Below are 16,721 nucleotides of genomic sequence, written 5' to 3' on the forward strand. Positions count from 1 at the left end.
AAAATGTGTCCAGGGAATTTGGAATCACAAAGTAAGAGTTTCACTTTGAGGGTCATCACAAACCTAAATCTAACAGCCTAAACCATGCAAACAGTCTATGGTTTAAATCAGAGGCCCAAAGAGATGGCAACAATGACTGGAATTGAATTGGAATGAATGGGAATGACTGTGACCTAAATACCCTTATGTGACATCCAAATAAGCAGTGAGTAGGCTATAATATTCTTTTTCTCTAGTCTTTGACTAAAACTGCTTTATATGTATGGCTGTTCATACACATACAAGTTGCGGGCTTCTACTTCCGCCACATCTCGGGTTTTCTTACTAAGTTCAGCGAACAAGAATCTGATGCTCTGGTTTTCTTCATCGAAAAGCTTTGCTCCTCTGTCTTTCTGCTTTAAGCTCAACAGCAAACTTCTCCGGCTGACTTTTTCCGCCTCGTTTGCTTCCTCATTCTCTTGACAGTTTCTGGAGACTGAGCTGATTGTTAAGCTCTTCTAGTGCTTTCAAAAAAGCCTTCTCCTTTTCAAAGGAAATTTGTTAATTTCCTCTGTCTTTAAATGGAGGGCTTCCTGTTCAGCCCTTAGATTAAAAATGAGCTGCTGGTCCTCCAACAACCTGTTTTGGACTGCATTTCCTTCTCAAGTTTTAAGTTAAGTAAATGAAACTTAAGTGTGAGAGCTGGGACCTCAGTATCATACTTAAAGCTGATGTTTTTGTAATCTATTTTAAGATCGTGAAACTCTCCTTGTAGGTCTCTGCTCTTCTCCTTCTCCTGTTGCTCATGACATCTGCATTTGACTGTATGTTCAAAGGTCATAATGTTGCCAATAGGTTAAGGCCTTTAATGCTAATTTATACCCAAAAAAATGGCAGACGCTTCATCATGCCATTCTGCGCTGAAGAGCAATACCAGCAACAGCTTTTTGTAGGACTTGAACAAGTCACGTTCTAATACAGGACATGTCAGGGGGGCCTGATCTGGGGCTTTTGATCAAAACTGCATCATGCTTTAAAATTTGTATAAGACCATTTATGTAAACTGGCTACTTAAAGGCATAAACCATTAATTGAATACGCTATGTCGTGCACAGATCATCATGTACAATCTAAAGAAATGTTATTCTTCAATTGTTGATTTTTTTGTCTATATCATGTTTAATTGTGCTGTTCTGAATTCAATAAGCATCCAACCAGAGTATAGTTCCCCAAAAAATGTGTACATTTTGCCACTCGATATGGCCAGTGGACAAGAGAGACAAGATGTGCAGTGATCTCTGGATTTTTTTCATTTCTGTAATGTTTTTATTTATTTTTTGTATTTAATTTCATTTCTGTAAGCTTCTTTGTTTTATAGATTCAAAATACAACAGAGGTGCTGAAAAAAAACGGGGAAAATTGTGAATGAGAATTGGGAGACCCTCAGTCTAACGCAGACTTATTGTCAAAAAGACAGTTATACATTTTCACTTTCTTTGAGTTCCACAATTTTCAAGGAACATTTTGTTTGAAGTGCCAGTGATGAAGGCCAATTCATTTTGACCTCCTTGAAGGTTTTAGAGGTGTAGTAGTGTTGTGATGCTTTATTACTTTTTGTGAGGAAATGTGCCGTTCTTGACGAATAAACAGCCATAATGGTGCGCAGATCGTGGGTTTGTCCAGAAGATGGCGCTAAAGCTCAGTTTCTGAATTTGAGTCAACACAAGGCTATTGTCAAAGATGCTTGCAGTCAAAAGATACTCCAACAAAATACTTTTTACCACGCTTTATACAACATACAAAGAATAATTGAAACAAATAGCTTAATTACAAATTCTGATGCATGAACGCCGATTTTATCCTAATCTAGACATAGACAAAATGTGTGCATGACCTGAATTATTGTCAAAGATTTTTAAAGATATTTCGTTTTTTGTTCATCTAGATAGATAGATAGATAGATAGATAGATAGATACTTTATTGATCCCGAGGGAAATTCAAGCCTTCTCAATTATTCATTCAATTATGAATAAATCAAAAAAATGCTAGATAGATAGATAGGCCTGCGTTAGAATGCGGAAATGAAACACCAATCAGAGATGACGAAAGACGGGATGTGCTGTATGGTCCAACTCTTCCCCTCGGCCATTGAACTGCACTGCAGGGATTTCCCATGTTGTAGAAATACGCATCATTCCTCACGTAGCCTTGATGTCAGTTTGTCACGTGACGTGTTGTGACGACGAGAGGAGAGGTGAAAAAAGAGGAACAGAATGAAGGCTATTGACAATATAAAAAACACATGTTCAGATAAAACTAACAATTCGTATCACATATATATTTAAATGCTAAGGATCATGTACGTCGGACACTTGTTTCATACACATGTAGGCTTCTAAAGTCATAAAGTTCAATGGTTTGCTGCAGAACACTTAAGACTATGAGATCATGACATGTTAGTTTCATGACTTCTTACATAACGATGGTGCAGCTAAACACAAACGCGCGCACACACACACACACACACACACACACACACACACACACACTCGCCCCTATACATCCATAGGGGATCCAGTCTGCAGTCCTCTAAAGATCGATGCACAATGAATGCCTGCTTATAAAACAGGCCTGTGTAAAGCATGCAACCAAATATGGTAGGCTACCCCAACATGTAAAAACAGACTAGAACACATATTCAATAAATAGTCTAGCCCCCCTTTAAAATAAGGTTGTTTTGCAACAGACACACAGTCGGCTACGTTTCCCCTCTAGGCGAGTTCATTACATCTGACACGTGACTTACTCTGTTAATGGTGGGAATGAGACAAAATGCTTCATCACTTCCACGTTGGCATCCTGCCAGTTTCTTTCTAGCCCTTTTCACTTCGGTTTCAGAAATGTTTTATGTTCTTCTCTGTCTTTTCCTTTAGTGATAAATAAAGCTCTCGTGTGTTTGATGTAGCCTATGATTTGTGAAAAATAAAGAAAACACAAGGGGTTCATCCCCCTGGTTACTATGGTAGCCGTTTGGAGGCCGTGACCAGTCCCTCGTCCCGAATGGAGACCAGCAGCAAAGGATGACATGACGTCACGTCACTAGGGCGACCGGGCTCCCGGAGGCACGTGACTTGTATAAAAGCGGAAGGCGGCTCCATAGACTGCGCACACAGACTCAAGCAGCATCAGCCTAGAGGTAAGCCGAAAGACCGTTTTACCCTTCACTGTAGAGATGCCTTTGTAACCTCAAGGTAACATGGACTCGTAATATTGTCAAACTGAAGACGTTTAATGTATTTTATATGAACTAGACATCACAATAGTCAAAGGTATTAGTTTATTTGATGGTGCAAAAATGTAGGCCTGTCTCTCATCAACTTGGATAATAAAATTGAGCTAACAGACTTTTATTCGCTCCATTATCTCATTCTTACCACTCAATTGTTCGTTTGTTTATTAGATAGGTAATACAGAAAGCCGTCCAAAAAAACACAAGTCCTTACCATCGTGTAAAATGAACTTGTAAAGGTTATGCCGTATACTCTGCATCGTATTGATCCGTTTAATGTAGCATACAAGCGCACGATGTGTGAGTAGTTTTAGCTCAAAGCGCAATGAGCGAGTTTAAGATGTAAAATAAACTCTTTCCACAGCATTCACGCTTTAACAGCACAGGAAGAGACAGTCGAGGATGGGAGGGGATGAAGCCCGGAGAGAGAGAGAGAGAGGCTGGTCGTTGTGTAATCTCTCTGTCGGAGGAAACGAGCACTAAATCAATCAGCTAATGCCGAAATCTAGTCACTCGTACACTCAGCGGATTAAACAAAATGCATTACTATAAGAAAAGGTGCACATGAAAGTGACGGCCCATTCATTCATTTGTGCAGGCAACGTGACGTTAGCAGCTCCCACTGCTGCATCTTTGCGGAAGTGGATTAGTCTCCGTGTTATGTAACACCACGAAAATATACATTTTACTGTCTATTTTATGGACATAATACTAAATCGTAACACATAAGGATACAAGTTTGAAAGAACAAGGGTTTCACAATAAAACATATTGTGATACTGTCTTTGTACTCGGTGTACTATAATGAAGTCGATATTTTACGGGGATTATGTGTGTCCGTGAACGCAGCGGAGGTGAAGCTACGTGCAGCCCCTGCTCTTCATCATGAAGTCTGTGGTCGTTGCAACACCAGATTACAGAGATGATGTGTTGTCTCGTAATGACGGGAAGAAGAGGATGTAGCAACGCAAGGAACCGGAACGCTTCTAACCTTGGCCGTGTGTGTGTGTGTGTGTGTGTGTGTGTGTGATGAGGACGGATGAAACAGTGGCGTGTCCCTGTGCTGCGTTTAGAGGACACACACGGTGCAGTGTCGCATGATTCTGCCGCAGTTTGACTCCAAACTCGACAGACCTGTTGATGCGGTTTGAAAAGAGGCCTGCTCTCTTAAAGTGACGATACGACACAGCAGACGTTCATCTCCATATAAACAAGAAAATCAGCCATGCACTTATCATACATTTAAAACAGTGAACATGCAGCTGGTCAAGCTTCTTTTTAGGAGGCTTATTTCCTTGCAAAACCTCACATTAAAAAACAACAGCTACTGTAGGAATATCCATATCCCATATACTCTCGTTTGTTATTACTATTAATTAATAACATGTCATAATAAAGGCCCACATATTACTGGCTTAGTATATCATGGAGGTTGCATTTTTCCTTACAGCTCTGTTCATTCATCTTGAATAGGCGTGGCACATGCAGGTGCAGCCATGTCTGGCCTTGTTGAAGGTCATCCCTCTGTCAAAGGAAGGTCACAGCAGGCCCAGAGCTGCTGTAGTGATGCTAACGTGCTGCTAATCTTCATCCCTCAAACATCATCATAAAAAACGGACAAAAGGGTTTCACATGTTGTACTCATGGAAGGGGGCTTACACCTTTTTTTTATTTCATCAATAGATAACTGAAGGTCACAAAGAAAAGGCCCAGTGATGCTAAAAAGATGCTAAGTATTCAGTCAAGGCGGTGATTGTTGGCAAAAGTAAAGTGTTAAGAAAATGTGAACTGACAGTGAATGCAGATAGATTACATGGTAAAATTGCTCCTTTGCTCCTCAGTAGTTTTGTCAATACATCCTGGGTATTTTAAATCTTCACTAGATTCCTTACATAAGAGGGCTGAACTATCTTGACATGTCACTCATGATTACTTTGACTTTTTTTAGCTCTTGTTGGAGCTGCAGATTGAGGTGTATAAGCCAGTTGTCTGAAATGTAAATGTCAGTGACTGCTTAAGCAACACGTTCACCTTTGCTGTTTAAGGAGCAAGATAATAGTCAATGAGATTAGCTAGAGCACATTAGCAACACACGGGTCATGTGATTCCATCTGAACAAACTGGAGCCGAGTGAGTCAGAGAATTAAAGAGACATGGACATGCTCTACATTTCCTCAATCTTATGGGTTCCACTGTTACATGCAGATACGTTTAAAACCTCTCACTGCTGGTGAGCCATCACACAAAAAGTGACATTTGTCACAGTTTTCCACATGAAGATTGTGTGGTTGTTTCAGTGTGTATGTGTGAGGATATTGCGGTGCAGCTTGTTTCTCAAGCAGCCATCTTGTCCAGGATGTGTGCAAGAGAGAGAGAGAGGGGACTCAGGAGGAGTGACTCAGCACTCTGCACCTAACGGTAGTTTGATGAAATAAACCACACGCAAAAAGGAGGAAAAACACAACCAGTACACCAAAGACCACTAGTCAAATAATGAAGCAGCTATTTAAAGGTGTTTGCATAGCAAACAAAGTGTAAAAGTACTGTAACTGTAGCCTGAGAGGAGAGGAAGTGACTGACAGGCTCAGCCTTAGGAAATATCTGACTGCTGACACAAACTCAAATATTAGGACTACAAGGACTCTCTCTCTGTGTGTGTGTGTGTGTGTGTGTGTGTGTGTGTGTGTGTGTGTGTGTGTGTGTGTGTGTGTGTGTGTGTGTGTGTGTGTGTGTGTGTGTGTGTGTGTGTGTGTGTGTGTGTGTGTGTGTGTGTGTGTGTGTGTGTGTGTGTGTGTGTGTGTGTGTGTGTGTGATTACCTCTGCAGACGGGTCACATGCCTTCTTTCCCTCCTATTGAGTTCTCTGCAGTTTGATACAGCACACCCTTAACTAATTCATGTGCGTGCAGTGTGTTTGTGTGTACACGATAGTCTGCATGAACACCAAACATCCTGACATGTCTACATTTCTCTGGGGGGAGGGGGGCTTTTCACAATCAAAGTGTCTGATAGAAACAGTGAACTTCTTCACCGTCTGCCGCTGTCAGCAGGACGCCATGTCTGCTGCTGAGCTGGACACACAGGGCGTGTTGTTGTGTGTGTGTGTGTGTGTGTGTGTGTGTGTCTGAGTAGTGATGTGATGGTGTTGGACATTTGACTGGCGAGTTCACGGCTGCAAAGTGACGCTGTCTAAAAAATGAGTCTGTCTTAAGAGGGGAGGTGGGTGTAGTGTTCAGGGAAAAGATGAGCAGAAGAAAAGCTGCAGACAACACAGAAAGTAATACTTCCATCAGTGTGAGCAGTTTAGAGTATTAAAGTGACGTGTATCGTTCCGTCTTATATTTGATTGACACAGGCGGGCAAACAAGGGAACACATTACCTTATTGCATGGTTTGTCTGGCCTGTAGCCAATCAGTTAAATGCAGAGGAAAAACACTGAAGAGAGGGAGGGTGTGACTAAAAGCTGGAGGCCGAGCTGAAAGGAAGGAGGGGGGGAGTGGCAAAGTGTGCAGGAAAAGAGAAGGCCGAGTCAGGAAGTTCATTCATTCACTGATACATTTCCAACAAATGCGTACCAGAGCGCCTTAAAGACTGCGAATGAGTCCAAACCTTCCATCATGGGAGGATTTCTTTCTCAAGTTGTAGTTGAACTTCTCATACTCGGATGAGTAGCATCACTCACACGATCCTAGCCAAAGGCTTGACAGATTACAGAGAAGAGATGAAGCCGCGCTTGTGTGGCAAATTGTCGGTGCTTGACACCTGAGGAAGTGTTGTGGCAGAAGTGAAATGCTTTGTCATGCGCTCCTCTCCTCTGGCCATGTTTGGCCTACTTTATAGTTTTAATGCCCTGAATTTTGAGTTTCGACTTCCTGATGCTGCCTGTTGTCTTTTGTCTTTTTTTTTAATTTATTTTTTTAAGTCGTCTGGTTTTGAGTTATTTTTCCTCTAGTGGTGTCCCTTTAGGGCACACACATGCAGACCCCCCCCCCCCTGTGTCTAGGTTCCGAGATGAAAATGGGTCACAGCTCAGAGGGAGGGTGGGCTCGTGCTAAATGAGGGGGGGTCTGGGCAGACAAAGACTGGCAAGGACAGACAAAGAGGGAGCAGGAGGCAGGGTGCTGAATTTGAAGGATTATTTTTGTGAAATGGGAAGAAGAGGAGGGGGCATGATGTGACGCTCACAGAGCCGAACAAGTTCTGAGCAGATGGTTCAACAGAGCGAAAGACGAGTAGGTAGAGTATGCTAGTGGCTAGATGGATATGTGAACATGTCCTCAATAGAAACTGGCTCACTAGTTCCTTTGTCTAACCAATCAGAAGAGCTGAACGCTGCACCACCCTCAGAAATATGAGAAAACAACTCGTTACCTTGAAGTTCCCTTTAACACAAATAATGCTGTAGGTGCTGTTTGCTCTGTTCGAGGTAAATGTGACTCTTAGCAGTAGTGAAGGTAGAGAGGAGAATGTGAAAGTCTCTGCTCCACTTTATACGTCTGTCCAGTCTTTGGGCTGTTTAATGAGGGTCGGCAGATGACAACATGCAACTCTTTGGTCTGCTCAGCACAATGCTGCTTTTGTGAGCGGCAGTGCTGATTGGGTTACAGTGAAGAGGCAGAAGTGTGATGGAGGACGGAGAAGAGCTGTTTGTGTTAGAGTCGACCTTTGAGTCCATCCAATGAAATGGGGTTCAAAAAGCACCTAAATGTTCTAGCCACAGAAACGATTGTGAGGCAGGGATGTGAACAGACATGTGAGAAGGTTATGTTGCATTAAATGAGGGAGACCGTGCTTTACAACTGTACTTGACACATTTTTACACGTCAAAACTACACAGCAGAGCCTTGTGATGCACGGCAGACTTAATACGAGCAGCAAGGCCAGCACAGTTAAAGCATTACTAACTCAACTTAAAGAGTCGTGCACACTTGAATTCAACCAGAACATTTCCATCAAGGTCAGTGGTTAGTGTTCATCTCAATACACACACACACACACACACACACACACACACACACACACACACACACACACACACACACACACACACACACACACACACACACACACACACACACACACACACACACACACACACACACACACACAAATGACATATACCCAAAGATCATTTCCAAAGTTTAATATGCGTACCTAAAAGAGAAAATATTCACTTTTATGAAGCTGGAATCATTTGTACTGAATTATTACTCAATCATCGATGATGAAACGATTTTGACATTCATTGAGTAGGTATGTTTTTTTATATCACAGTCCTTGTTAAATTCGTCCATGTTCAGCTCCACATAGGTCAAGTCCCTGGTTTTGTATCTTTAAAGTAGTGGTCCAGTCCTCTGTTTACTGAGTGGTACAGCAGCCATTTACTGCTCCAACACCCAGGACGACCGTAGATCACAGAAGATAACAAGAAAAGTGGAAAGGAGAGTTAAAGAGAAGGTGATTGAAATAAAGAAGAAAACTCTCTCTCGCTCTCTCACTCACTCGCTCTCCCTCCCCCTCCATTGATGACCTTGTGTTAGAGAGAGTAACAGAAGGATACAAAATGCCCTTCCCTGATGGGAGCAAGTAATGGGTACGCAGACAAAACGAGGGTCCAAACAAAGAAATGTGGACATTGGATACCAGAGAGTAGGGTTACAGAGGGGTGGAAAGTTTCTGGTAAATTTCCGGAAACCTTCCATGGGAAGATAAGCTTTGGAGTTTTCATGGGAATTAACTGGAAATTGAGGGTCATTTTATTGAACTGTATCATATTCATGCTTACATGTAAACATTTAGTTTTGTCCTGAGCAGACATGCATGCTAAATCAGACAATGAAGACACATTTCAACAGGTTTTCATCACATTTTATTAGCCCATAATATCATCCAAACAGACTTCCCATTATGTTTTACACAGGCTGAAAAGTGTGGCCTTAATAGTGCAGGGTTAGAGTTCTAGAAATCCTCTGTGCATGTGATGGAGGAACCGCATGAAGTCTGACTGTTCATCAAGGTTATGCTAAAATACATTTTCCCGAGCTATATTTAAGTTCCCTATCAAGGGCCAACTTTAATTAACGAGTTTCCAACTTTGAAAATTCACAGGATAGTGGCAGACTGTTCAAATCATCGAGTGTGATTGATAATAACGAAGACTGGATGGTCACTCAACTGGAAAGTAAACGCTCATGTACAGGCGTCAAAACAATAACACACTCAGATGACACGCTGTTTAGATCTCGTCATATCGGCTCATATCTGCAATATAACGACAGTCACTGCATTATGCTGATAATATTGACAGGTTGATTAATCAGTCAGGTTTTAGTCTATTTTAAGTGCTCCCACAATGCATTTCTACAGATCAACAGCCTGCCCTGCTCCCTGCTGAGACACACGCTATAGGACACACGCATACACACAAAACAGATTAGGAGATTACAGTAGTCTAATATGACAACCAACCAGTCTCAAGGACAATCGGAGTTACCTTTACGTACTCTGGCCAGCAACTGTCTCACAACACACACACACACACACACACACACACACACACACACACACACACACACACACACACACACACACACACACACACACAGGTTACCTAAGCTACTCAGAAAATCATGAATGCTCTACGTTTTAAGGATATTCTTTCCCAAACACAGTCAGTGAAAGGATGGAGGGCAGAGATGAAGGAAAGGACGAGAGGTAGAGGAGATTAGAGCCGTATTGTAGGAGGAGAACGAGGGGAGGTCGGACTGATGGTTGTTTTTTGTGCCAATGAGAGGGCAGCTGGGGGAAAAGAGGCCACATAGTTGAATTAAAGCCAGGCTGCGTCTCTCTTCATGCAGACAAGTCTCTATTTGTCTGCATACCTACCCGCTCTCCCCCCCTTCTTATCCCATTGTTTTCTAAACAAGTCGCTGCGTGATGCAACCCCTCCTTTACTCCTGCTGCAGAAACACTCGACGTGTTATTTCACAGCCTGTATTTACTGGTTACAGCATCAACAGAAACACACCCATCACACTAACTTCATGAACATGGCGCTGTATTGTACCCCTCTGGTGTTTAGTTTCAGCTTGGAGTGCTCATGGCTCACACCGCCTCGGTCGACAGCTTTTCACGTTAATGTCGGATGACTTCAGATCTTCCAGCAAATCAGAAGTAGTCAAAGTGTCATCAGAGTCTTCTCAGACACATAACTGCATCACTAAATAATCCTGGGATGTCATGATATCATCGATCATAACTCGATCTTCATTTATTAGCTGAAGTTTCTCTAATGTCGTTTTTCTCTCTCTTTTTTTTCTTCCAGGTTCCTCAGTCCCACTCAAGCAGCAGCAGACATGTCAGACCTTTGTGTTGGAATCAACGGGTGAGTTTGAAACACAAACGCATGCGAACAGGATGGTTCGGACCGAGTGATGAGGATCAGGATATTCTGTCATTGATGCATACATTTTTAAACCAGCGATGGACCAAAACGTTTGTGGTTTAAAGACATTAAGAGGGGGTTAAAATGAATTTAAACGGGGTATTTAAACAGTTCAGAGGGTCATGAATCATTATTACGTCTGTGACGAGAGGAAGTAGAGTTTTGATGCTTTATCACAGGAGTCATGTGAGGTCTCGGGGGCGCTTCAACATCCTGCTGAAGTTTCCCAGCATCTTCCCCAAACAGCTGTTATAAACGTCTCTTTTGTTCTCTCTCTCTCTCTCTCTCTTTCTCTCTCTCTCTCTCTCTCTAACTCTACAGCTTTGGCCGTATTGGCCGTCTTGTCTTGAGGGCTTGCCTCCAGAAAGGCATCAAGGTTGTGGCCATCAACGACCCCTTCATTGACTTACAATACATGGTGAGACAAAGTTTTCAGCGGAGCCTCTGTGTGTGAGCAAAGTGAATAACTTAGGTGATGAGCAGTAAACGATGAATACTTGCAGAGTTTTGCTGACCACATTTGGCCGAAGTACTTGAAGTAGTTTAGTCCACCGGGCTCCAAAGAGACCACGGTGTCAAGAAAGTGACGATGACGTTTTCATTTGTTTGTGATGAAACAACCAGAAGCCACGTGTCCTTTTTAAAGCCCTGCCGTCATATTCCAGGTCTACATGTTCAAGTATGACTCCACCCATGGCCGTTACCACGGCGAAGTCAGCATGGAGGATGGCAAGCTCATGGTTGACGGAAATGCCATCTCTGTCTTCCAGTGGTGAGTGACGATCAGCTTGTTTGTGGCTGCACACCGTATGTGACAGATCAGCATAGAGTGAGGATAAAAACAGTCGAATCAATACAACGTCAACGATAAAAAAGAGTGATTGTCTTCGTAGCTCTGGCTCTGATACCAGCATGACAGTTTCAATGCACTGATCTGATGCTGGTGTTTATAAGCTCCTCAGAACTCGACGCGTTTGTTTTCCTACACAACATTAGTGTGCAATAAAATATCTACCAGCTTACTGTAGCCTCTGACATAGATAAAGTCGATCAACAAACAACAACACCAACGTGGGGCTACTGTAGTATGAACGGTGACGTGGGTCAGAGCTGGAAAAGTGTCAGCCATCTTTTGTCTTAAAAATCGCCCTCGCTCTTTGAACATTATTATTACTCGTTTAAAGGATGTTTTTAAAATAGAGATTATTAAGAGATGTCAAAATGCTAAATGAAGCGCTTTCATTTTCAAAATCACAATCTGTTTGGATGTTTTTGTGTCCTTAGTTTAACAGCCAAAAGTCAAGTCTAGCTCTCAAAGTCAATATAAGGAAGAAAAAAAAAAGGCACCTACCGATCTGTAGTTTAAACATTTACAGACTTAATTTTCTGTTTAACATTTTGAAAAACAATAAATCAATTCTAAAGAAACAGAAAGTTCCTCATAGACACTTAAAAGCTAACTTGATCTCCCAGTTTGGAATAGTTGATCTCAAACCCGGTCGATGAAACTAAGCATTCTGCTGCATTGGACCTCACCCCGTGGCGGCCCCTCCATTGTCCCCATTGTAGTTCTCACGGTTGTTTTAATCCATTGAGTTACGGGCCTCCTCTCTGCAAAGGCAACACCAACACCAAGGGAGGGTTATAGAAGAGACGTTCCTGTTTCTCTGTCAGCAGGGATTTGAGTGTGCGCTGGTTTCACTCCTGTTTTTGCTAACTACTGTTTTTTTGGTGGAGCTCCTAACCTCAAGATCCTGAAGTGTAAATTAGAAAATGAACTTCTGTCCATCACGAGCTTGTCATTACCCAGACATGTTTTGCACACAACCCTTAAAAGCACATACTGTCTGTACGGGGACGTGCTCGCTCTGTTGTGCTCCTGTAATATTTAGGTCTCACATGTGTGACTGACAATGTTCCTTCTCTGACCGCAGCATGAAGCCAGCAGAGATCCCCTGGGGTAATAGTGGTGCCAAATACGTCGTCGAGTCCACTGGAGTCTTCCTCAGTTTGGAGAAGGCCTCAGTATGTAAAGCCATACACACACTGACATTCAAAGAAACAAAAACGCACAACCTGTTTGTTTAACCTGTTTTTTTGTTGTTGTTGTTTTTTTTTTCTCCAACAGTTTCACCTCAGTGGCGGAGCAGAGCGCGTGGTTGTGTCAGCCCCCTCACCGGATGCCCCCATGTTCGTCATGGGAGTTAACGAGGAGAACTACAACCCCTCCTCCATGAAAATTGTCAGGTATTGAAATTCGAGCCCCTTATTTGCTCTCACTCTTCAACTGTGACATTAACTGTGACATCCAGATTCAAATGGAGCAGGCGTAACGCAACGACACACACTTACGTACGGGTCAGATGGAGTCATTTTGAAGTGGATGTGTTTTGGTTTTTCAGCAATGCCTCCTGCACCACCAACTGCCTGGCCCCCCTGGCCAAAGTCATCCATGATAACTTTGGCATTGAGGAGGCTCTCATGGTGAGTGGCAGTAAACATCTTTGCCTCATCTTTGTAGATTTGTGAGTGAAATTTGAACGTTGGAGAAGTGAAACCATTCTATGACATATTTTCTGAACGAAATACACAAACTTGACTTAACGAAAACAAAACCAAAAAAAAGGGTCCCTGGAACACTGTTTGGAGCTAAAAAGCTACCAGGAGAGTAACTGTTTCACTGCCTCCTCCCCCCCCCCCCCTTTCATTTCACTTTATCTTTAAACAGTGTTCCAGGGATCACATCTTCCTCCGAGGACAGTTTTTAGAGTTATGAACATATGCCATAGAATCTGTACATTTCTCTACCAAAACTACACAGCACACCTTTAAAGTAAGATCATTGTCATGTCAAAAGCATTACATTTTTGTCTTATATTAATCATGGATGTTTGCTGATATCCCCCTCCCCCCTGTAGACCACAGTCCATGCCTACACAGCCACCCAGAAGACAGTGGACGGTCCCAGTGCCAAGGCCTGGCGCGACGGCCGCGGTGCCCACCAGAACATCATCCCAGCCTCCACTGGTGCAGCCAAGGCTGTGGGCAAAGTCATCCCTGAACTCAACGGGTGAGAAGAAACACATGTTATCAGTAAGATTACCAGGCAGACAGCGGCAAGGAGGTTCAACAAATGTAAAGACAAAATGTCCAACATGCCTCCTTTGTCTGTCCCCTCTCTGCAGGAAGCTGACTGGCATGGCGTTCAGGGTGCCCGTGAGTGACGTGTCAGTTGTGGACCTGACATGCCGCCTGTCCAAGCCTGCATCCTACGCAGATATCAAGGCAGCCTGCAAGAAGGCTGCAGACGGGCCCATGAAGGGAGTGCTGGGTTACACCGAGGACCAGGTAACACACAAGTGCATTTCACAAATCAGTTCAAATATTTCAACATAAAGCTGTGAGTAAGCAGGAACAGGACGGGTAGAAGAAAGGAGGTTGATGCTATTTGTGTAGGCATAACAAGTAAAAGAAATGGAAAGACCTGGTGGCTAGTGGTTAATCTCATAGACTGTATACAGAAATGAGCCTTCTAAGCAGCTGCTCAGATTCAACTTATACAACTCATCAGAATTTTTGTAATTAGTATTTTAAGGCTTAGCTGTGTTTGGCTTCACTTCACTTTTACTGAATTGTGCATTTGTGTTGCGCAGGTGGTGTCCTCTGACTTCATCGGTGACACCCACTCCTCCATCTTTGATGCTGGCGCTGGCATCTCCCTTAACGACAACTTTGTCAAACTCATTTCCTGGTCAGTTTTTTTTAAGGTCTTGATCAGTTCCACATTTAAAAAAAACAAAAAAAACAAGAAGTGATGTTAATCTTAATCCATTCCCATCTTCTTTTTCCTCCCTCTCTCTCTCTCCAGGTATGATAATGAGTTTGGCTACAGCCACCGTGTCGCCGACCTGCTGCTGTACATGTACTCCAAGGAGTAGATACTTCCTGCCACAAAAGGAAGTCAAGAAAGGGACCACCCCCTCCTCTCCCTCCTCCCTTGTCTTTTACTCACAGGCCCCTTACCATAGCCAAGTCATAGCATCACAGTCCTTAGCTCTACTACAGTTGATGTAGTCAGCAGCAACAGTGTGTTTGAGTGTTCTGAGTTAATCTGTTTTTTCCTTTAAGACAGGATAATCACTAGGTGACAGTATTTGTGTCCGTGTGCCCCCTCTCCACTGCCACTTTAGATGTGTCGTTATGGCTCATTACCATGGTAACTACTGTATCCATCTTCCTGTTGGTGTGTTTTAGAGGCTTAATCATCAGTGGACAGAGGCAGCTGAGAGGCAGAGCTACTGTGACCTATGAGCAAAGAGATAAAGAATAAAACTTGAAAAAACCTCATTGTGTCTTGTTTGATTATTTTTATCGTCTGGGAAAAGCCCAGAAACTCCACAAAAAGTTGATCCCGAAACCCAAAATAGAACAAGCGGAAAACCTCAAGATGAAGAGAGAAAAAATGAGATTGATTTGACTTTGAATAATAATGAAATTATCAAGAATAACTGTGAATCTTTATCAGTTAAAAAAACAGGATCTGTTTTTCCCACCACCATAACGAAGTTGAATCGGCATAGTTGTACTAAAGCTGGCTTCCTTTATCATGTATCTTGGTCCTCGTCTTCCCTTTGCCACAATTCAGTGTACTTGAAATGTGAATTTAGTTTAGGCACACAATAGAGGAACCTGAAAAGTTTACATTTCCCTTTTTCTCCTCTATTTTTGTCACTTCACCTCCCAAGATTCAAATGAATCATTAAACGTGTAAGGGTTGAGAAAATGTCTACGATTTGATAAGTTAAAGTAAGGAAGCAGAAAAAGTGAAAAGGAAGAATATTTGGCTTCAAATAGTCAAATGAAAACCTTGATTATTTATTTTTTTCATTTTCATTTTTTCTCCAATACCTTGGAATCAGGGAAAGGGTTTCCTCCTGTTGGTGGAGTCCAGCATGTGATTGTGAGCTGGACATGTTCGTGGCAGAGGGGTGGACCCCTAGCGTCCTCTTAAAGGTACTGCAGCAAAAGGAATGCAGGTTGATTACTTCCTCTTTGTGAAACGACCGTGCCACCTACTGTTTCACTGAACATACTGCATTAGGCTCACCGTTTACAGTATGATGGAGATATGGGCTAGATCTAAAGTTTTAGGTGGAAAATACATTACAGTGTCAAATGAGCTTGCATTAGAGGACTGAAAACTAAAATATATCAAGGTGTAGACAGTCTGCTTAAAGACTTACTTTACTTTAAACTTGTGTTGAATGCTGATAAAACGAAACTAAAACAGAGTCTGTGTCTCAATACAAATATCTGGGATTTGTAATTGATGATTCTTGCTTCACATTCAGTGATTGGTAAAAGATTTCAAGTTAAAATGAGTTTTATTTTAGAAACAAGTCTTAATTTTCAGTTAGGGACAAAGACTTGTTGCTGCCAACTTCATGTCTGTGCTGGACTATGGCGATACCATTTGCATGCGCAAATCCTTGTGATGTGCTGGATGCTGTCTAGCATGGGGCACTGAGGTTTATTACAAATCATAAAGCCCTTACTCACCACTGCTTCTTGTATGTCTGGGTTGGTTGGTCTGCATGTAGACTAAACCACTGATGTATTTTTATCTATAAGGGTACTCTCGGTCTGCTTCCACCCTGCCTATGTAGCTACATACTTCAGTATTGGAAGTTACAACCTATAAAGGCCGCATTGAATTGGGAAAAAGGGCTTTCAAGTATGCAGCTCTGTCTCCTTTGAATTGGTTGCAAAATAGTCTAAATGCTCTGGAGATGGTTTCCTTGGAGGTTTTTAAAGGGCTTAATCATCTAAAGGCCGGCATATCTGGCTGTAGATGTTTTTACTGACTCTTACTGCCCTTTTTTGATCCCTTGTTTTTGATGATTTATGACACACTTTGATGAATGTTTCTGATATTTTGTGATTATTTATGTTTGGTATTGTTATTATGATTGTTTTATCTCTGAAACCCAGTAAAGTGTGCTGCTGCC

The 16,721-nt window shown here is 42.4% G+C and overlaps 1 protein-coding gene across 1 annotated transcript; it reads left to right on the plus strand.

Moving 5' to 3' along the window:
• The first annotated feature begins 3,074 nt into the window (after positions 1–3,074).
• Positions 3,075–15,060, plus strand: gapdhs (glyceraldehyde-3-phosphate dehydrogenase, spermatogenic). The gene is made up of 11 exons (XM_079343038.1): positions 3,075–3,176; positions 10,594–10,653; positions 11,035–11,131; positions 11,379–11,485; positions 12,648–12,738; positions 12,842–12,960; positions 13,116–13,197; positions 13,632–13,783; positions 13,899–14,061; positions 14,367–14,464; positions 14,582–15,060. The coding sequence occupies exons 2-11, from the start codon at positions 10,625–10,627 to the stop codon at positions 14,649–14,651; spliced, it is 1,008 nt and encodes a 335-aa protein (XP_079199164.1). The 5' UTR covers positions 3,075–3,176; positions 10,594–10,624; the 3' UTR covers positions 14,652–15,060.
• The last annotated feature ends 1,661 nt before the right edge of the window (positions 15,061–16,721 follow it).

The sequence above is a fragment of the Symphodus melops genome (genome assembly GCF_947650265.1).
Source record: "Symphodus melops genome assembly, chromosome: 5".
NCBI classification, from domain to species: domain Eukaryota; kingdom Metazoa; phylum Chordata; class Actinopteri; order Labriformes; family Labridae; genus Symphodus; species Symphodus melops.

Coding starts and splice junctions, on each gene's coding strand:
- gapdhs (XM_079343038.1), top strand. CDS start 10,625: ATGTCAGACCTTTGTGTTGGAATCAACGG. Junction 11,132..11,378: donor TCATTGACTTACAATACATG/GTGAGACAAAGT, acceptor GTCATATTCCAG/GTCTACATGTTCAAGTATGA. Junction 14,465..14,581: donor TTTGTCAAACTCATTTCCTG/GTCAGTTTTTTT, acceptor CTCTCTCTCCAG/GTATGATAATGAGTTTGGCT.